Source organism: Glossina fuscipes, unplaced genomic scaffold, assembly GCF_014805625.2.
Source record: "Glossina fuscipes isolate IAEA_lab_2018 unplaced genomic scaffold, Yale_Gfus_2 0, whole genome shotgun sequence".
In the NCBI taxonomy this organism is placed as follows: Eukaryota; Metazoa; Arthropoda; class Insecta; order Diptera; family Glossinidae; genus Glossina; species Glossina fuscipes.
In genome coordinates this window covers 35080658-35103746 of record NW_023998414.1, presented here as the reverse complement: position 1 = coordinate 35103746, position 23089 = coordinate 35080658, and the positions used below count along the sequence as shown (strand labels likewise).

The 23089-nt window shown below is 31.2% G+C and overlaps 1 protein-coding gene across 1 annotated transcript in view; it reads right to left on the bottom strand.

The window, feature by feature from the left end:
- Positions 1–4824: 4824 nt before the first annotated feature.
- The window catches only part of LOC119634190 (homeobox protein abdominal-A), a 74683-nt gene continuing 56418 nt past the window's right edge, over positions 4825–23089 (bottom strand). Inside the window, exons 4-6 of the mRNA XM_038028213.1 lie at positions 11153–11320; positions 10962–11067; positions 4825–5164 (exon numbers count right to left, since the gene is read on the bottom strand). Of these exons, the coding sequence (XP_037884141.1) occupies positions 5058–5164; positions 10962–11067; positions 11153–11320 (381 nt within the window). The 3' untranslated portion in view covers positions 4825–5057. The remainder of the gene's footprint in view (positions 5165–10961; positions 11068–11152; positions 11321–23089) is intronic.

The following is a 23089-nucleotide window of genomic DNA, read 5'->3' as shown; positions in this document are numbered from 1 at the left end:
TCTATCTATCTATCTCTATAAAAGAAAGACAATATCAAAAATCTGTGAATTTGTCTCATACTTTATTCTTATTTTCTTTTTTATGTTTTTTGTTTTTATTTATTTATTTATTTTTATTTATATAATGAATTAAATTTAATATATTACAACACACAATAATTAGGAAAGGAAATTTTTTTTTTCTTTTCATTTTTATATTTTAAGATCCCTTAACATTTTTATTCTTACACTAAATTGTTGAGTTTATTGATAAGTGATTTAGAATATATATCCACATAAGTATATCATATGTGGGTATAACGATTTATAATTTATTGTGATATTATTTAAGAGATAATAAATAATTTAATTTTCTATATAAACATCATTTAGCGTGAAAACATAATTTACATACCTATATATATATATATATATATATATCTATATCTATACCTATACCTATATCTATACCTATACAGTTCACGGTAACAAAAATGATTGTGATTTTTCTTCGATATAAAAATCTTTCATCTTTCATTCAGTTGTTATGAATGCAACTAATTCCCTGAAATAAACATGGTCTGGCAATAAGTCATATTAAGAACATTAAGATAGATTTATCTTCGTTCGATTAACCCAATCAATATATAAACTGATTAAATATTTTTATACGCATCCTCCCCCCAGGGGGGGGGGCCCGCCCCCGTAGAGACCAAAGATATTTTCTTTTAATCCAAATTCAAGTATCAAATTAATGTGAAAATATCGCTGAAAGCCTCCATTTCCTAGGGCATAACTTACAATAAATTGCAAGTGCTCAGACGAACTAAGATATAAAATTTTACTACAAACAGGTAAAAAACTATAACATAAAAAAGCTGTAAAAATTATGTAAAAAAAAAAAAAAAGAAAACATAAACAAATTAAAAACAAATAATCCGCCTGAGCGGTGGCGCACCAATCGTCTTGGGTTCATATTTCAAGTGCTAAAAAAGTTTTCAATAAAGCCGATAGCCTCAGATGCTAGTGCTTTAAGACTTTAGTCTTAGAATTGACTTCTCTGATAAAATTAATTAAAACAATAATAGAAATATTTTTTTAAACAAAATGAAGCGGACCATATTCAAATCATGTAGGTCTATTTTTTGGACTTCACTCCATCTGAAATTTCTTATGAATGGTGAGCTCTTCGGAAAGAGATTTAATTTTTAATATTTTATGATACAATTTAGCAAAACAATTAACATTACATAAATAACATAAATAAGGTTTATTATGAAAAACCGGCGCCTATATGGAAAGAAAGTCTAGATTCTAGTTATCTATGACTTGGAACTTATAAAATTAGAAAACTGTTTGAAAGCCAATTAGTTTTGCTAAATTTGGATTACGTCATATGACGCGGCTTTTATGAAAAGTATACCTTTGCACTCAAATAATGCCTAATTTTTAATGAATTATTAACAAAGTGAACAAATGAACAACTGCACTAGAGGAAGTCGTGCAAGGTATCTAATGGCCGCATTAACATTTTTATAGTTCGGCTAATATCGGAATAATAAATCAATAATAATATGACCGTTAAAAAAAATGTAAGAAAGTCGCATTGACATTAACTATTCATCTGTCAAGCAAATACCACATGTTAGTGCAGTTGGTAGACACTTTGTATGCATTTGGTTTTATTGAATTTGATGATGATCTTTGTTAGGTTTTAGTTCGATGTTTACTATAATATGTAAATTAATTCCGGACGGACAGTTGGAAAGAGACGCATTCCTAAATTAAATTTCAAATTGTCAAGCAGTTTTGGGCGGCTATTTCTGTCTCCTGGAAAGGACAAAAATAGTGTACACCTCACTGTATAATTTTATTACGAAGAAAATTTGACAATGTTTCCTTTTTGTGAACTATATATATATATATATATATATATATATATATATATATATATATTATATACATACTGTATATACATACTGTATATATATACATACATTATATATATATATATATATATATATGTAAGTTTTTTTTAAGGATCAATGGTGTGTGAGACAATACGTAATGAATTGTTTTGCGATGTATATACAAGAAATTTTCTATAAAATGAAGGAAATATATAATGAAATAATTACATACATTACATCTGAATACCCCACACTATTATGCTTATCTTATTAATATGATCAATTAATCATTAATTGATAAAAAAAAACATCAAATATGATGATGGTATCGATTAAGCAGAAATCGTATGAACGATAGGCACATGTAAATGAGACATGTAACATAATTATCTTTGATCGTGAACAATGCTTCTATACCCATCACCATTATTTTGAAAAAGACTAAGCAAAAGGCAACGATTTCCATACTCTATAATATTTACAATAGACATTACACGGACGGACAGACGGACATGTCTAAATCGAATCAGATTTTCATGCTAATCAAGCATGGTATACACTTTGTGGAATCTGCAAATGTTTTAATAAATTTAATATATCTCCTCGATAATGGGTGTAAAAATACTTTACAAGTTCGGTAATATCTTATGTTAGGTATGGATTTTTCAAAAATTATAACTAAGATATTGTTTTGATTTGATGAGGATATATTGGGAATTTTTCAATTGCAAACATTCAATGTAGACGAAAAAGGCCGAAAAAGTACTCGGGAAAAAAAAATTTATTATTGGGTTGAAGTTTTCTGCTGTATATATATATATATATATATGTATATGTATATACATATATAGATAACGTCATCGAGAACTCAAAAAATTGCCTTTTATCTATAGCGACAATTTTTATAATCTACACCGCTTGTGGTATACGCAGAATCACTTAAGATAGATCCAACTTTTATTATTATAGCGACCGATGCAGAATCGTTTTTTGAATTGATCGAAGCGTGTCTGTCCGTCTGATGTGCCGTCGTGTGTTTAAGCTATCGGTCGCGATTTTTGAGATATTTTGAGATGAAATTTGGTATACTCACGTGTTCTGATCCAAGGACGAATGCTATTGAAAATAGCTTGGATCGGCCCACTTTTTCAACCAGTTCGCATATAACGCGATAAAAATTTCAATAAAGAATGCATTTTTCAAAATTTTTCAAGTAAGTAACAGAGTCGCGGTATCCTAAATTAATCTGGGGGCAACTTTTTTAGACCCCTCTCATATAACGCAAACTAAAGTTCAATTGACAAAAAGATCATGATATTAATTTAAGATAAAAAAATTAACTCCACCAAATTTGGACCATCTTGGCCTATTTTTTTGCATCCTTGTATGATAAAAAAAAAAAAAAAAATGCATTGTAATAAATTTGGATCACCTGCGCCCTTTTTTGGATCCTACCTATGTAAAGATTTTTAAAAATGTTTATTAGGGTAGAAAAGTGTAAGTTTTAATATTTTATGATGAAAATTGAATTTCTTAGGCGCAACCATCCTTATGGAAAGTAAACATTTAGGTGTACTTTTTAATATATTGTTATATAGAATAGTAAGTTCATATAAAAATAGGATATAATTTTTGTGTTCCACGCGACAAATAAAAGCTGTGTTAGACACTGTGGTGTAGAGTATTAAATAGTCGACCTAGCCCCATTATAATGTTTTCATTTATTTTGTCTTAAAAACATAAACATATGAATGGAATGTAATATGAATGTAAACAAAGCTATCGAAACGGTTCAAATGAAAGAAGTGTTTTATTTTAACAAATTCCGGTACTTTTTAATGAAGTATTTTTTGTTCCACGATATTTCTTGCAGTGTTATTCAATTGAATTATTTTTAATTAAAATTTAAATAAAATATTTGAGATAAGAAAATGTTGTTTTAAATTTCATAAATTTCAACTTTTGGAAAAATATTCCATAATAACCATTTAACATAATTAATTATATACATATTGAATAGAATTTAGCATAGTAGCTATCATTGATTAGCGTATAGTGTAGGGCATAGAATTGATTGGGTTCGATCCAAAACGATTTAATTTCATTTTATTTTTATGTATATATGCGTTTATAAATATTATTCTATTGTTAAAGAGAGATTAGAAAATGAATGATCATAGTAGTAGTAACAGTAGTAGGAGTAGTAGTAGTAGTAGCAGTAGTAGTAGTAGTAGTAGTAGTAGTAGTAGTAGTAGTGTAGTAGTAGTAGTAGTAGTAATAGTAGTGTAGTAGTAGTAGTGTAGTAGAGTAAAGTTGAACCCTTCATGTGTGTGTGCGTGTTTGGTAGTACGAACATTCATTTCTTTTCAATACTATAAAGGGTAACTAGGTTGATCATGTAGATCATGAGAAAGATCACATATATTAAGATGTGAAGGAGAAGAAAACAATTTGATCAAGTTGAAGTATAACTTAAATTAAACAATTAATTATAGTAAATAATGAAAAACAAAAAAAAAAAAAAAAACAATCATTTTTAAAAGTATATTTTTACAGTGAAGTATATAGTCTTGCGACGTTTTTTACACATTCCAGCCTATTTTCGATTATTAATCTATTAACTAACAGAAGAAAAAGAAGACATTTTTTTACAAGAAAGTTCGTCTAGATGTGTGAGTCTATGTGTGATTGTGTGAATGCAATATATTTTAAGTTCTATTAGGAAACAAGTAGTTTTTTTTTTTAGGATTTTTTTGTTTTTTTTTTTCTTAATTTTTTCTTTTGTTAAGAATGTACATTTATTGTGACAATGTGACGACATACGATAGATGCCGACTACTTCGTAGCGAGTTTTTGCTTTTGTTTCTCCTTTTTTTTTATTTATTTATTTATTTATCAATTTATTTATTTATTTATTTATTTAATTATTTTTTTTCTTATTTTTTACAATTAACAAATATATAATATTTTTTTGGATAGAAATGCAATCAGGAGACGCATTCCTTTGTCATTTAATAAGCACTAGTTTGACGTACCTCTTTTAAATTGTAAAATATCCACATTTCGGCGATTTTCAATTCGTAATTTATGCGTATCGAATATCGCCTAATTGCACATCTTCAATTTTAGATATTTTACCCTTTAAAAAAAGTCGTCAAAGGTTTTCGATTATGTTTGGTATTGAAGCATAGGCGCCGACAAATTTGGATGATGCGAGCTATTCATACGTAACGCTGATAAACTTTTATTATACCATTCATCCTCCGGTGACATGCCTGCGAATAATTCAAATTAAACAAAAAAAAAAAAAAAAAAAAAAAAAAAGAAGAAGAAGAAGAAAAGAAATTTTCATTATATTTATTATTAAATATTATTTCATATATTGTTTATGATTATTTATAATTAATTATTATTCATACGATAGGATTAATATGGTATTATTATTACATTTTTTCAAAAATCTATTTAAAAAAAATTAATTTATTTATTAAAATTCGAATGCCTAAGAGAATGATGTAATCAAAAAGTCTCTCTCGTTAGTGTTCGCTTACATTTGTCACAACATCAGTTATCTTCTCCTTCAACTCAAAGAGGACTAAACGAATCTCATAGCGTGTAATGTAATGACTTAACTTAATCAGTTTTGATGCAATTCATTACAAAATTCGGGAAGACTGAATCGATTGAATAAAGTGATCAGAAACCCTCTGTCCATTCTATAGGAGAAAACAAAATCGAAACAGTTCGCAAGAGTATCATTAATTGTCCAGGGACATCAAGTTGACATTTCGAGCAACTCTTTATAGCGTATTCTTAGGAAAGACATGAATATTCACTGCTTACAAAGTTCCGAAAATCGAAAGACAAAAGATCACCTGACCACGCACACCGTTAAGAGTTTCTTGAATGAATTATGAGCTAACAGCAACAAACAACAAGTGAATGGTGAGTTTTCGACATCCTCTGAGTGCAAAAAAAAAAAAAAAAAATTTTCCTGCAAACGTGTATATATGGGGGAAAATTCGAAAAATTTTAAACTCGAAAGCCTCTTCTCGTTTGCAAATTAAGACGTTATATGGGAATCCAGTTCGTTTTCGGATTAAAACATTTTAGTGCAGCAAAAGTGTGCAACGCCCTGGAAAGAAATGAGACGGACAGACAGATGGATAACTTTTGCGCGCGGTTGGCATAATAAAAGAAGGGTCAATTTTAAGCCAGCCTTTCTAGTTATTACATACATCCATACAAATTTAACATATCCGTATACCGTAAGTGGTGTAAGGCATAATTGGCGATTTTTTTTTTTTTTTTTTGAGACATGAAATGTGCTGCAAAAAAAGTGGCCTCCGCTTTTTTGCTAGTGTAGCGATTTTAGAAGTTTTGCACAGTACAGTGCAATTAAGCTGCATACTTGGCCAGGCACTAGATATGCGCGTCCGGCATTTTATATAAAATTATTTTCTTAAATTGCCATTTAACCGCTGGACGGTCAGCTGGCGTTTTCAGTTCAATTGATTTATGATTTAAAATGGCTGGCGTAGCGTTTAAAAGTTATATTTTAACGATAGGTGGAAATGCATAATTAAGATGAATTAATAATCGCGCATTACTTTTGCATGGCACATATGCATGTATGCCATCATATGAATAATTGACTAAAGTATTTACAAACATACACCAACACACACACACCAACACACACACAAACACACACACACACAGTTTTATTTTTTTAATAAATTTTATATTTATTCAAAGTGTCGTTTCTTGTATTCAATTTCCTAATAATTACATATTTTCATATCGCACTATACGTAACTAATAATAATAATAATAATAATAATAATAATTTTGTGCATTTACTTTAATAAACGCTTAAATAGTTATTTGTCTCTGTTTTCTTTTAGTTTTTCCTTGAAGAATTTCTTTATCAACGGAAATTTCCAAGTTACAGAATTTGCTGCATCGTTAACGTAATTGCTTAATTTCCGGTGCCTAAGAAAGTGATTTTTCTTATGTTGTCTTAATTTTTGTCTTCTCTACATCCAGACATTAGAAAAAAAATATATATATATATAAGATAAGATAAAATTTATTTTTGCATTTCTCTATACCACCATCGATATACTAGTGTACACTCGACTAGACTAGTACACTGTACGCTGAAAGTATACGAATTTCATGATTCCGTTTACAACATTTTCCCTATCAACACTTGTGTGGTATAAGGTATATTAAGTTTATGCGAACGTGTATAGCACATGGAGCGGGCTAAAGATAGTTTCGCCTTTTTCTATACCGATCGATCAATTCAAAATCATTCTGTGAATTAGTTTATGTCTGTTTGTCCATCTGTCTATCTATCCGTTTGATTGTCTGTTCATGTAAAATTGTATTCAAGCTATAGTTTGCAATTTTCGAAATAGTTTGATGAAACTTGGTACACTGATGTATTCTGATCCGAACGAACGAAAAACTATTGAAAATAGTTTGGATTTGTCCACATTTTCGATCACTCCCCTATTTCGAAAAATATTGAAATTTTCAACACTTCTCGACAAAAGTGGCTAAGTTCATATTAACTCGGCATTCTAAATTGGTGTGAAAATTTTGGACCATTTGGGGGCAATTTTTTGAACCTCTCTCTCATGTAACGAAAACTAAAATTCAATTGACGGAAAGCTCTAATTTTCAATGCTTCATAAGTTAAATTATATTCGGGCGTAACGAAATCTTTTATATCCCTCGCCGTTATCCTAAACAAGGTTAAACAACTGAAAAAGCTCAATGCTTCATCGGTTATAATGCGGAGTAGCGCAGCTGATTTTTTCTATTTTCAAAACAAAAGTTTTTGGTAAAAGTGTGTGGGTGTTGTAGGCGTGCCTTTGAAAAGTTTAGAAGATATCTTCATTTTATTTAATGGGAGATTATTTAAGACAGATAATACGCAGTTGGTAAGACGTTGGTAGATGGACAAACGAATAGACGAACGTGTTTAGATGCATTCGCCCAACTTGCTACTGACCTAAACTTAATATAATTTATGGGATTTTTGAAGCTTGTTTCTAGGAATTATAGAAAGTATTAAAAAAAAAAACGAAATTAAGCTTCGATACACTATACTATTGCGCGAGCGTGATTAATTTTTTTACAGGGGCTATAAAATCGCCCATAAAACATATGTTGAAATTTTTCCCCATTCATTTCCTATAGTTTATGAGTAATGAGAAAAAAAAAACACAATTTCTTATTCCTTTTGATAAACAGAGGTGCTCTCAGTTTGCATAGTACTGTCGACACGCCTTCGACCCATTTGACCCATTTTCAATACCAACTTGCGTGCAAGAACTTCCAATGCCTTTGTCACTTTTGCGATCAGAAGAATGTTTAAAACAGACATTACACCGAGGGATAGACGCACATGCTTGAATCGATTCAGAATTTGTTGCTGATCAAGAATATATATATATATATATATATATATATATATACGATTTGTTGCGTCTCCGAAGCTTATTTCTGTGCGTTGCAAACGTTTTGACAAAATAAATATAGTCCCCGTCCCCCGGTGATGGGTATACAAATTTAGACCATTTCGGCCTATTTTTTGGATTCTACATCATATAAAAATTTTCATGGAAATTAATCATTTATAGGGCAAAACAGTCTAAATGTTAACATGTTATGATGTGAATTAACTCATCATAGTAATTTGATATAAAAATTAGCTCTGCTGAATTTTGAGCACATAACTCAATTCTTGAAGCTCTTGGACACAATCATTCTCACGGAAAATAAGCTTTTTTCAATTTTTCATATACAGTTCCATAATAGTAAGGTCACAAAACAACAAAGTATAATTTTTGTATTCCATGTGGAAAAGTGGGAAAGATCTGTCAATTGACAATATGGTGTAGGGTATTTAATAGTTATCCTAAACCCCGACTATAAGTAAAAATCACTTGTTATTATAGAATGGTTTAGTTCTCCTAGATGATTCAGCTCTGTCAGCTCCGTTGCGATTGTCAAAGGACTGATGTAAGTATCAAGAAAAATGTCTTAAGAAGAAATGTCATAATTACGCTTACATTGCTTGTGCATTCGATGTATGAGGTGTTTTCATATTTCGTCGGCTACGTACATACGATTTTCGAATTTTTTTTTGTTTCTTTGCGTTATGTTGGTAAACTTGTCCTGCAGACGCATGTACATCTACGAGATGCAAAATTTTTAACATAAATATTTTTATTTAACTTTTAGCAGAAGGAAGATCGACAGATTGGCCGATTAGCAAACATAGGGAGCAATGTTTTCAATTGACTAAGAAAATATATATAGTTTACTAAAACTCTGACTTGTATGCATCGAGGCATTATAAACGGACTAGGAGAATTAGTATACCTATGCTTACTTTAATGCTAGCAGTAGCGAGATGATGAAATTCTTTGGTTTATACTTTACTTGTACGCTAACTGCATATTGATGTATGTTAAAAAAAAAACAAAAAAAAAAAAAAAACAAATGTAATAAATTGAGTTTGGTAAGCAAGTAGCTTCAATTTAGATGAAAAAAAAAAAATGATAAAGATTCGTCTCCAATGGCGAGCAAAGACTTTTCATTTATTTAATTTTATTATTTCGATTATATTTATCGTATTCTTCTTGAAAGTTTTTCGATCGCCAAGTCATAATAATAATAATAATAATAACAGTGAGTAAGTAATAAAACCGTAAAAGCAAATAAAAGTCGCAAAAGCTAATTCGAGAGAAGTGGATCTCGAAATCCAATATTTTTCAAAAGAAAATCTTTATCGAATGAGGAAAAATTTTTAATACTTGAAATACTTGAAATACTTCAAATCGTCCATGCAAGGTTTTGAAAATAAAATGAAGAAGGCATTACAAAGTCGCGTCTTTTTGTTTTTTTTTTTCCGTATAATTTTCATATTTTTCAAGTCTACTCTTTCTTTAAATTAAATAATTAAAAATTACATTCGATGCAACTCAATGGCAGAAATTATTTGCAGAATTATTTCTTAACTATTCTTAAGGTCAATTGTTTTGATTATCACGTTTTAGAGATCGGCGATCTCTACCCATGGCGTTGATAGTGCATGAATTTTCAATGAAAGAAGGCGTTTATAGAGTAGCGCTCGTGTACTGATAAAGAAGGCGCTATACTTTTATATGCGTGTCGGTGAACATTATGGGCTAAATAAGATGCGAAAAATATTATTAACGCAATAACAATTTTCATCGGCATGCTGAGACTTTAACTTGAGGAAGGCAAACACCGTAGCTATAGGGAAATTGATCGGTTTGATTAGTTGTCTTTCTTTGTTGCTTCCATAGAGTGTACCAAGAAGAGGTATTTTAAAAGCGCCTGAAACTCAATAACGTATGTCTGGCTAAAGCAGTCTTGTAAGAGAAATCGTATCCTGGAATTGAGTTATGTTAAACTTTCTGCATTGCACGTCAACTGCAAAGATAATAAAAGATTACGTTCCCCTGCTTTTATGAAAAAGTAGCAAAAAAAAAAAAAAAAAAACAAGCAAACGAAGACATAATTTTGACGCTAACAATTCTCTGTTCTTTCTACCGTTGTAGCTGTAAATGATAATCTAATCGACTTTTTCGAAGATAATGAAAGGTGTTAAGGAAGCAAAAGCTCTGGACAATAGTCCGTTTAAACAAATAAATGTTTTAAGCATTTTTCGCTTAGATCAGTATTTGATAAAACAATGCCTTAAAAGCATATCAGATTTGCTGTTAGCGGTGTGCAGCCTAATGGCGGGGGAAAAAGTCATGAGAAAAGGCTACTATAGTACTCAATATAAGGCAACGTCCGCATGGTCCGTACGATACTTTACGTTTTATAAATTTTATATACGCATGCAACAAATCCTGGCTTTTGTTTTTTCTTTCTTTTACTTTTCTTTTTTGCATTAAAAAAAAAAAAAAAAAAAAAAAGAATTTTTTTTTGTTACACGCTCATGCGTTTGTGTGTACGTGTGTGTGTGTTTGTGAATAAATTTGTTTGGAAATATTGTGAAATAAATTTAATCAAACTTACCCATTGAGTCTTGACGCACACCAACTGAACCCATATTAGTGCCGTGAGCCATTGAAAATGGTTGAGTCATACCAGGATACGATGAAGCACCCATTTGAAAGAGATCCTAATATATCCGCATTAGATAGAAAATATCAACAATTTTTATAACTAAAATGAATCATTATTGGATTTTTTTTAAAAAATTTTACCTGCGGATAACGATTTATTGAATTGTGATGCGGATAAGGTTGATAACCCCGTGAATATTGAATGTTGCGCATCATGCCGTTGCAAGATGGAATCACAGATGGTGCTAATGCTTTTTGTAGTTGCTTTTCTTGTTTACGATATTTAGCGCGACGATTCTGAAACCACACCTATTTAATGTGCGAATAAAAATTAAATAAACTATCAATTATGCAAATAAATTAAAGAAATTTTTCAAATTTTAGGCAAACTCTTTCAGTAAGAGACATATCAGTTTAAATTTCGCACTATATCATTGCGAGTATACTTGACGAGTAAAAATTGAAATATATTCGCTGATTGGGAAGAAATGGAAATAAATCGAACAAGATCAAGATTTTTATAATTTATTGATTATTCCCAGTAAAAAGCGATAATTTGTCGCATCCGTTGCAAGGGAAATAATCAAAGAATCTTTACATTAAAAACAAAAGACAACTTGGAAAACGCTTTTCGTCGTCGACGGTAACAGTGCCGTCCTTCGCTCTACAATTGATGCTATAAGTTCGGATTGGATAGTACATAATTTTAATAGAGTAGAGCAGCATTATAGCAACAAGCTGGCCTTATTGCGCGATATTGCGCTAGTTTAGCTTGACGCTCTTCGTTGAAAGACGAGACAACATTTAAACTGAAAAACAGATAAAACATTGCATAAAACAAGTTACGCGAATAAAATAGTGCGTAAAAACCAGCGGCACAAACAAAAAAACAAAAAAAAAAAAAAAAAATCAAACAAAAATTGGTTCAGTTGTGCTACCCTCGGCAATAAAAGCGCGCGAGTAGACACAACGAAGGACGTTATAGATACGCTACACCACTTCGCCTAGTGCACTTATTCACCAGTTTTATTAATAATATATCGGAAATGTGATCAAAATTCCCAAAATTAAACCTTTTTCTCAAGGGCTTATTGTTCATGACAAGTCTTATATGGAATGGCGTCCAAGAAATAAATCCATGTTTTTCAAATTTGGTTTTTAAAATTGCCATTTCTTTTTTTTTTTTTTTTTTTTTTTTGGTAAGTAATCAAAAAAGTGGATCGAATCGAACCATTCTCAATGACATTCGTCCTTGGTTCAAAGTGCATCAGTGTACCAGAATCCATTAAAATATATTTAAAAAAAAAATAGTCCGACCTATGATTTTGAATCGATCGGTATAATAACAGATGAATCTATCTTAAGCTCTCGTACTGAACATACCCTATATCATAAGTGGAGTAGCTTAGGATTAACCAATAAATTTACTATTTTTCCGCAAAAGATTTAAACAAATCAAGAAATTACAACGTTTCGAAAGATTTAAAGCAGAAATCTACTGAACATAGCCTGAGTAATATTTCAAACACAAACTGAATTAATCGAATTAAATAAATGAATTCAATTTAATTGATTATGGAAATATTGGAATAACATAAGGACGATTTATTCCATTGGTTATAAACATTTTCGCAAGTTTTCATAAATTCACGTAAGAGCAGAGCTCAAATATTATCTTTTACGAATTTACACAAGAAGCAGTTAGTTACTCGTAGACTAAATTACATCGGACCATAATTTAATTACCGTAAACAGTCATTGTTAGATTTAAGTTATCTGTCCGTCACATCCACATTTCATGAAAGTATACACATTATACGCATGGTTCTTGGACCTTTTGAGCAATGTAAGTTCTGCAAATTACTTACTTCTCCTTACTTCGAACGACAGTTACATGAATGGATGAACATGGATTCTTTACCCCATTTAAAGCATGAATAAATTTGACGGAAATTGTGATTAAATCAACTATGTGGCATTTTAGTCATTCATTTCTTCCAGTTTTTCTGCTGAAATCATTAGGTCATCACAATAGAATTTTATTGCAATTCCTGGCTAATAAACGCTAAACGAAATGATTTGCACGGCTCTGTTGTAAAACGAGTTTCACGACAAAGCGACATTTGCGCAAAACAAAAGCATAGGTAGAAGCATTAGAAGCTGATGCCTTTCCTAATTCTCACCTCTGCATCAACCATTCGCTTCTGATTTCATCAAAGCCGCAATATTATCTTAGTTGTTGTCAATCGGGGCTTTGACACACTTTTCACAGCATCGTGTAGCATAATCTGTCTCGTACATTATTGCTATATATAATGCGATCTATTTTTCATCGCTTATGTATAGCCTGATTTCGTTTTGTTTTAGCATCGATTTATAGATAGAACTATGGTCCATTAAATTTTCTATTTTTAATACATGTGTTCCACAAATATTGATCTTCTATATATATATATATATATATATGTATACATTTTTTGTTTACTACTTCCGGAATGTCATTACAAGCATTATAGGTAAAGTTTGAAAAAAAAAAAAATTGTGTTACGCGATCCTAAATTTATCTCTTGGATCACAAACTTTTTTCTTATTTGAATGAATTTTAGACCGACTTATGCTGCAGCAGATAATTTGGTTTAATTCGAAAAAAAAAAAACTATAATTTAAGTTTCAAATTTCTTCTCGTCTCTCTTCTCTTAGTTTTTGTGAATAAACAAACTGCCATCGGCTTCAACGTCCTAGAATCTTACGCTCTCTGACTACCGTCTCTGACGGCTAATATTGTGCATTAAAAAACGATAATAATAAATATGTAGACCTCCATTACATGAACGTGAATGAATGTAAAATTTAATGGTGTGTATGTATAGCGTATGGGTAGGTATATCTACATAAGAGACTTTCATTTAAGGATGAAAGAATAAATGCTTTTAAATATAATATTTTTTTACTCTGAACGATAAGAGCATATTATATATGCTTGATTGTTATATTATATGTGTTTGATTGTAGATTGAACATAGTACAAATATAAGGAAACATTCTTCCATTCTTAGGGTTGAAATAGGATAGTGTACCCTTACGTATACTTTGTGACGAAGCAGTGTTGCCTTAAAAAAAAACAACAAAAAAAAATTCGAGTTAGTAGTATTGTATAGTATTCTGATTCAATGCATTTTTCACATTTTATTGATTGTGTGTATTGTATTACTACTAATCAAGGAAAGTCCCAGGGCCGCAAGGAAGATCGTATAGTATAGTTCACTGATATGTTCCTCCTCAACTGCATACTTTATAGCGTTCATACACTTTAATGTTTTACGTTATTCTATGGTATGTGTGTGTAACAAAGATAGTCGAAGAAATTTTCGTTTGAAAAATGATCACTAAAAGTTTACCTTTCATAAGGACACTTGCACTCGTTCACTGTTTTGTATTAATTTTCATCTCGTAAAATGTTAAAAATTAAACAACGCAAAGCCTTGCTTCTTGTATGATCACGTATATGGGAGCCTGGCGGCAAAAGCATTATTTAAATTTTTTACATTTATTTACTACATTTAAAGAAATATTCAAAAAAAAGTCGTTCTCATATAATGACTTTTTCAAGAAAGGTTATTAAATAGGCAATGGGCGGATTCATATCGTTTTGAATACGGCTCGTCATTGGACCAGGAAAGCATATGATATCTTAGTTTAGTATATGAAATCTCATCAAAATATCTTATGAATTGCGACTTGCAGACTGAATATGGGAATAAGCTGCAAAAGTGTTAAAAGACAGATAGACAGACATGCGTAAATCGATTCTAAAAATTGTTGCAATAACAAATGGGTTTATTTTGATTCGTTCTCATTGGAACATTAGGGTATAAAAACTGAAAGCTGAACATTTGAATAATAATTTCTTCCATAGACGATGCAATGGGAATTCGTTACAAATTCTTATTAGAACTGCCTAGGAATGCAATTTGGATGTCCTTCCTTCAGTCAACGTGTATCCTATGATAGAAGAGTGCCGATGCACTGTTATTACTTCTTCAAGACTTTTTTCGCAAGCTTTCAATTTTCTAGTCTTTTCTTTACCTTCTAAACTATTTAGTCGTTTTTAGTTCTTTTGCTTTTTTTTTTTTCTTTTGTGAAGAAAATAAATCTTCATCGATTTTGTATATGTGTAGCCATACATCGATTCCATAGATGTTTGTTACTAACATAATAATAAACAAGTAAGAAAATTATATTCGATCGCGACTGAACGTTGTACGCCCGTCACCGTTAGTCCTAAAAAAGATTAAAAACAAAGGGGAGAAAAAGTAAATATTCATACTCTATAATATTAAGGGGGCGCGGTCGATTTTTTTTATTTTCAGTTATACATGCTCCACTTTATGAGTAACAAGCAAGAAACGCCGAAATCAAAGGTGTTCACACTTTTCGATGCGTAGATGTGTAGCCGCGGCAGGCGTGTTTCTTCGACCGATTTAGATAGTTTGCACATTTTCTTGCAGTTTTGTAGGCAATATCTTCATTTTTGCAAACAGGAGAATGTTTACCAAAGATAATTATTTTATTGCCAAATTATAATATACGGAGTGGGCGTGATCGATGTTTTCCCTGTTTTTCTCGTACAGGCGTTATAAGATGAGAAAAAATAAAACATATTTTTTTGCTTTTGAAAACCAAAGGTGCTCTCAGTTCGCAAGGTATTGTAGGCGTGTCCTTAAACTGATTTGATTCATTTTACGTAGCAACCTGCGTGCAAGAATTTTCAATGTTTCTGCTAAATTTGAAAAAGTTAAAAGGTTCATTGCGGCGGCCACGAGTATATTTATAACAGACACTACGCAAACGGACAGTCGGACAGATAGACGAACGGATAGACGGACACATTCAAATTGATCCGAAAATTTGATGCTGATCGAGAGCATACATATACTTTGCGGGGTCTATGAAGCGTCCTTCTGGTTACTAAAAGCATTTCAACAAAAGTGAATATATCCCTCATGGCAAATTTTTGAAAAATTCTCGGCAAAAGACACTGAATAAAGGTATTTCGACATTCTAAATTGATGCGAAAATTTAGGATTGGATGGGACAATTTTTTTAAACCACCTGCCTTATAAGTGCTAGTATGGAAATTAAACCTTTATATGCTAAAAAAAAAAACCTCATTATTAATATTTTGTGATGAAAATTCGTGTGTAATAGTAAGTTGACATAAGCAGTAATAGAAGCTTAGAAAATTTGGACAACATAGATCTATTTTCTGCATCCCACCTCATAGAAAAGTCTTGACGAAAATCAAGTAAGAAAGTTATATTCGACGGGCGACGTATCTCGCATACCCACCACTGTGTTTTTCGCATTCCACTCTCCAAGTTCTTTTATTTGATATCCATATCGCTGATATTTTTAGGAAAAAAGTAATCGCGGAATTAACCCATTTTTATGCAGATAATATATATACGCATTTGAGAAGTGTACAAAGTAGTTGTTAATATTCTGTCTTGTATGCCTTATGGTAAATAAGCATAAAATCTCAAAAGAGTGAAAAAATAAAATTTAATGACTTGTAACTTTGTGTGGGCATGGCCGATTATTTCCATTTTCGCTCGTAAAGCACGTAAAAGTGAACGTGAAAAAATGCCATCCTTCTAACTTTAATAATTTTCGAGTAAAACAAGCAAAAATCTAGAAATTTTTGTTAAAAACCAACTGAGTTGCGTTCAGTTTATGCTTCACCGCGCGCTTTTTTTTTTTGCTCTCAACAATTTGGCCCACATTCAATACCAATCTGTGTGCGGAAACTTGGAATGCTTGTACTAAATTTGAAGTGGATAGCTTCAGTATTTGCGACGAAGAGAGTGCCAACAACACATACTACACCGACGGACAGACATGGGTAAATCAACTCGGAATTTCACACTTCATAGGGTGTCAGAAGCTTCCTTTTTGGTGTTACATACATTATGGGGAAAAAAAAAACAAAATAATTATATATCCCCATCTTACAGAAGTGGGGTGCAATAAGCCCTTATGTGTCAAATTTTTTCATAAAAATAATTTAAAAACTTGTGTCAAATATATCTGTCCAGCCATATAAAGGGGTTCGCACGAAAAGCAAACACTTTATGGCGACAAAGTCTAACTTGCAGTTTTTTATGATGAAAGCAACTCCATGACAATATGAGGACTTGCATGAAAATATTATGCTCTCACATACATATATCATTTTTCATGCAGCATTACTAAGGATATATACGGCTGAACTATGTGGATAGTACCGTACATTGAAAGTGTTCTTATTAGTACTATTTGTGCAGAATTTATAAATCGTCTTATGTAAGCTATTTAGAATATAGTTATTATACAATAACAAAAACACGCATTCATTTCACATCACATAGGCCGGGAAGGTCACAACTGAATTTGCATCGATGAGAATTTAAAATATAATTATCTGATTATATAGTAATTAATTTCACAATAGATTTTTAAATTTCCATAATTATAAGCAAATATGTAAACTTTTACGGCTAACTTTAAACTTAATTTGATGAGGGAAAAACATTAAGGGTCCACAGTTAAATAGAGTGTTGCTATGCTTTGAGAAAACAAATTTGTTCTAATCTATTAATCGCACTAATCGTAGATTGAAATAGATTGTGATCCTACAGTGACCCTTCTTCTGCAAATTCGGTACAAAAAAATAAATTTTATTTTATTCAATCAATTTCAATTTTATTCAACTTCAACTTTATTCAATTTCATATTTTATTCAACCAATTCAATTTTATTTTATTCAATAAAGCGAACATAATAATACCACTGCTAGAATGCAGCTACACACGATCAGTGCTTCCCGGTAAGAAAATTTGAAATCAATTAGTTACCCTATACCATATCGCTTAATTAAAAATATACCAAAGATTTCCAAGACCATTATTCTCATGCGAAAGCATGCCTTCTGTGAAAGTCCGCATATTGGATGACATTCCAAACATCACATGACGTAATCCAAATTTGGCAAATTTAATTTACTTTCGAAAAATTCCGCCATAAAAAACTAGAAATTATTCTTTCTTTCCATATAAGGGCTTGCTTTTCACGATAACCCTCTACATATATATATATATGTATAAACGTTAGGGTCTAAAAAATAGACCTATGTGATCCGATTTCTTTACTTTTAATTTTTTTTGGTAAATGATAATTTTCATCATAAAATATTTAAAATCGAATCTTTTTCTGAAGGGCTTACTGCTTATGGAAATAGACTTATATGGTTCAAATTTAGTCCAATTGATTTTTATGTCAAATTACTATCATGAACAAATTTTCATCATTAACACACATTAACAATTATGCCTTTTTGACTTATAAGGGTTAAGAAGTTATGAGAATTTTTATATGCGGTGCTATCCAAAAAATATATCTACATGGTTCAAATTTGGTAAGATTGATTTTTTTGTCAATTTACTTATATAAACCAATTCTCACTATGAAATGTTGCAAATTAGACCTTTTTCCCATAAAAAGATTCATTTTTCGTAGGGACAATTGTATGAGAGGGGGCTTCAAAAATTCCCCCAACACAACTAAACGGTTTACATCTATTTAGAATGTTGGAATACTAATGCAGAATGAGTTTTGTCGAGAAAATTTGAAAATTAAAATTGTTTTCCATATAAAGACTGTCCCCTAAAAGGTTTTATAGTGGAAGTGGTCGAAAAAATGAACCGATTTGAAAGATATTCAATAGCATTCATCAGTTTCAGTGAAAACACGTTCGTGTATCAAATCTCATCGAACTACCTGGAAAACTGCGGCTTATAGGTTGATTTAAAATTTACATGGACAGGCGTTGGACGGACAGATGGACAGATGGGCAGGCTTAAATCAATTCAGAACAGAATTGTGAATCGATCGGTATAATAAAAGGTGAATTTACCTTAAGACCATCTGAGTATTAAATACGGCCGCACAAACTTAATATACTTTGCACCACAAGTAGCGGAGATTGTAAAAATGGAATGCGTATGAACTGAATAAAATCGGGCTTGTCTTACAATTAATTTGGTACTGCTTTCAATTTTACAGGATGCTGGTCACTTTAATTGGTATGAAGAACGAATAAAATCGAAGAATGTGCGCACAAACGCTTATGCACGCACACTCTCACAACTGTATTTGTATGCAGTTGAATGTATGAAGTTGTAAAACAAAATGGTAGATTTCAGTTTAGCCAAAAAATACAGGTCTCGAAGGGAGAAATTTAAAAACAAACACATATATCAGAGAGACATTTTAAAGTAATGTCTTCTTCGGTTATATTAGAATAGAACGATTGGCTTGGATTTTCTAGCGAAAAAGGCAAGTTAAGGTTTAAAAAAAAAATAAACAAGAAGAAGAAGAATCTTACACATCTTAGGCCAGAATATATATACACTTTAATGCTTCACTTGCTCTCTTGGAAATATTAGGCCAACGAAATACTTGGTGGCATTTTTTTCAATAGTTGACCTTATAGTGCCGTAATATTGTCAAAAATTCGCGGCGTCGATAGTGAAGATGTTTCATTAAAATTACGAGCACGCAAATGCTGCTTTGGTCGCTTTGGAAACTTCGTTATTCGTAATGCGATATTGGGAATGCTCTCGATACCATAAAAAAGCTTAGCCTTGCACGTTCGACCAAGACACAAACATAATGTGCGGTTCGATTTCGGCAGATCTCAAGTAAGAAATTAAAATTTTTTGCAAATTTTTTATCTTCGAAGCGTAAGAGTTAGCTATTTTTAAATAGTAATACAACGCTTAGGAGTTATTAGATGCTTGGAGAGCCCATTGGCATGAAAAGTCGAATCAGTTTATTGACACCCGTAAACCTGTTGATAATCTCGATTGCAGTCGTCAAGCTTTCGTGCCCTACATAGCTTTTTTCACATAACCAACACAAGGTTAACAGCAAAAAAGAAGAAGATTTAGTTTACGGAATTGAGTTTCGTTACTCGTTCTTTTCATAGTCAAATGCTTACGCTGATCGTTCAAAGTTCAGTTAAATTGACTGAGAGATTGACCGAGAACCGCCAAAAAATCATAAATAAATAAGTCGAGATATGTAATACATCGATCAATAATTGCCGGGACTACATTGAAAAAATTGATGTATATTTTTCTTTGCAAAATTCGACCTCATTCATTGAAATAATCTCCCTCAAGAGTAATACAATCAGTGCAAAGTTTCTTTGTCGCTTCGATGTATTTTTTTTACAAATATATTCCAAGACATTAAAGAAAAGTTTTACTTTCTTTCCTTTCCTCTAACTTTTCGATTATTGCGAATAAGTTTTAGAATTTATGTGATCTGGACGTTCATTGCATTCATTCAACATTGCTTGTATCTGCTCGACGCTTGACAAAATCGCTCAAGAAATTGTTGTTGTCAATGCAAAGAGATACAACGATAACACTTTTTAAGTTTGAGTTTGAACGATATTTTTCCTGATCCAATAATGCAAAATTCGTTTTAAAAATAAAAAAAAAAAAAATACGGTCACTACTGCAACTCGTGAAAAACAATGATCAAAAGGATATGAAATTTTGATAAGCGTCTGACATTAATGTGGACTTTTTATTAGAGTTAACGCGTATGCGTAAGTCCCGTGACTTATCGAGGAACGTATTAAATATGGTTTTTATTTTGCAAGATGTTATCACAAATTGTATAAAAATATCATTTAAAATATAAGCCGGATATGATTGATTAATTGATTTGAATAGAATAGAATTGTGCGCTATTATGCAATGCATTACCGTTTGCAGATGATGCGTTACGTAGACGGTATTTCAAAATTTTATCCATATTGAATTTAATTTCTCCTCTCTTTTGTTTATAGATTTTCTTATCTATTATTCGTTGAACTTTCTCAACATCTCAAAACTTACGATAGGATCTCAATAGATTGAGTTCTTTAAATTAAATTTGTATAGACCGTAACCGCATTGATGGATGGTTGAAAAATGCAAAAAAAGGCTAAGAAAAGAAAAGAAAAAATAAAATAAAAAGCAAGAATGCTGCAGTCAGGCAAGGCTGGCTTTTAGATACCCTATATATGAAAAATTTTGACATTATTTTTATTTAAAGACATAATTTGCATGACAGTTCCCATAGTGGGAAATATCCAAAAATCAGTACAAACTAAATTTCGCAAACTTAATTTACTTGTCAAAGATTATATTAATTTCCTGTTACTTTCGTCATAGTAAACCACAAATTAGGCTTTATCGCCATAGAAGGGTTTGCTTTTATGAGAGTCACCATATATATATTGCGATCTAAAAAATACACCTATGTAATTCAAATTCATTATGGCTAACTTACTAAAGACAAATTTTCTTCATAACATATTAAGAATAAGACGTTTTCAGCGTAGCAGAGATTAGTTTTCAATTAGAGCCCTTATATGGGCTGACATCAAAAAAAAAATAAATAAATAAAAAATAGATCGATGTTATCCAAATTCCGTTAAATTAATTTTTATGTCAAGTTATCATAGTGAACCAATTTTCATCAAGAAGCATTGGAAACTTGAACTTTTTATCATATAAAGCTTTAGCTGCCCTAGAAATGTTTATATGGCAAGTGATTCAAAAAGTATACCCATCCAATCCAATTTAGAATGTCGAGATACTATTATTAATCGATTTTTTTTCGCAAAATCTTAAAAATTACAATATTTTTTCTTATCAAAATAAGCCGCTATATGGGAAGTGATCGGATAAGTGGACCGATCCAAAACATTTTTAATAGCGTTCGCCGTGCCAGTATACCAAATATCATCAAAATATCTCAAAAACTGCGATCCAAGGACGAACGCTATTGAAAATTGTTCGGATCGCTTCACTTCTTGGACCATGCCCCATATAATGCCCTACTCTAAAAAGTCGTTATATGGAAAAAAATTGAAATTTTCAAAATTTCTTAGAAAAGGTAGCTAAAAAATTAACTATGGCGAATTGGGGCTATCGCGGCTTATTTTTTGAATCCTACCCTAATAAGGATTTTCATGAAAGTTGATCCATTTTAATAGGTGTGATGAAAATTGACTCTTAATAGCAATTTCATGCAAAAATAACAAATAGTTTTAGAAAATGTAATGTAGGGTATTTAAGGGTCGGCATTGCCCGACTATAATGTTCTTACTTGTTTAAATGTAAACAGTTAAAAATAAGTACGATGCGCCTTCAGTGGCGGAGTGAAAATATGGGCACGCATGCGCACGTACACATACGCTTATGCAACTGTATATGTCATACACTCTCTTAAACTATGTTATCGATAAGCACACTATTGCATTGCATTTAAATTCAGTTCAAATATTATTTATTGGGTATCAAAGATTCGACTCAGATCGATTTAAATCTTTCTCGTTTGTTTTCCTTAATTTATTTATTTATTTATTTTTTTTATTTTTTTTATTGATTACAATATTATTATTGCGTATATATTTTAGCGTGATTATCTTTGTCTATGACGATGTTTAGGTGTTGTCGAAGTGGCACGATGTGCGAAAGAACGTGTTTTTTTTTAAAAATATTTGTAAAAAGAATGTGTTTAATATATAAGCTGGGGGTAGATGATGATTTGTTCTGAGGTTGTAATGATGACGGCGTGCTGTGGATGCTTAATAATGGTTGTTCGTTTGTTTAACGTTTTTCTTGAGTTTTATTTTTATTTTTATTTTTTTTGTTGTTGTTTTTTGTTAGTTCTTCTCCTTTTTATGTTTTCTATATGGTGAAATGGTTTCAACGCTTGGTTGGTTGACTACATCGTTGAATAACTGACGGCGTGACTATAACATACTGATCAAATATGTTCTTAAAGCCGTCAACGACATCGTCATCGTCATTGTCATCACCATCGTCATCAGCATCATCATCGTCGTCATTATAAGATGTATTTATTTCGAACTCAAGGGGAGGCTGAACTTTCAGTTAACTTACACATACAACACTAAATGTATGTAACATTCATTCCGAGCAATAAAAAGTGTTTATACTCTTATATAAACCCATA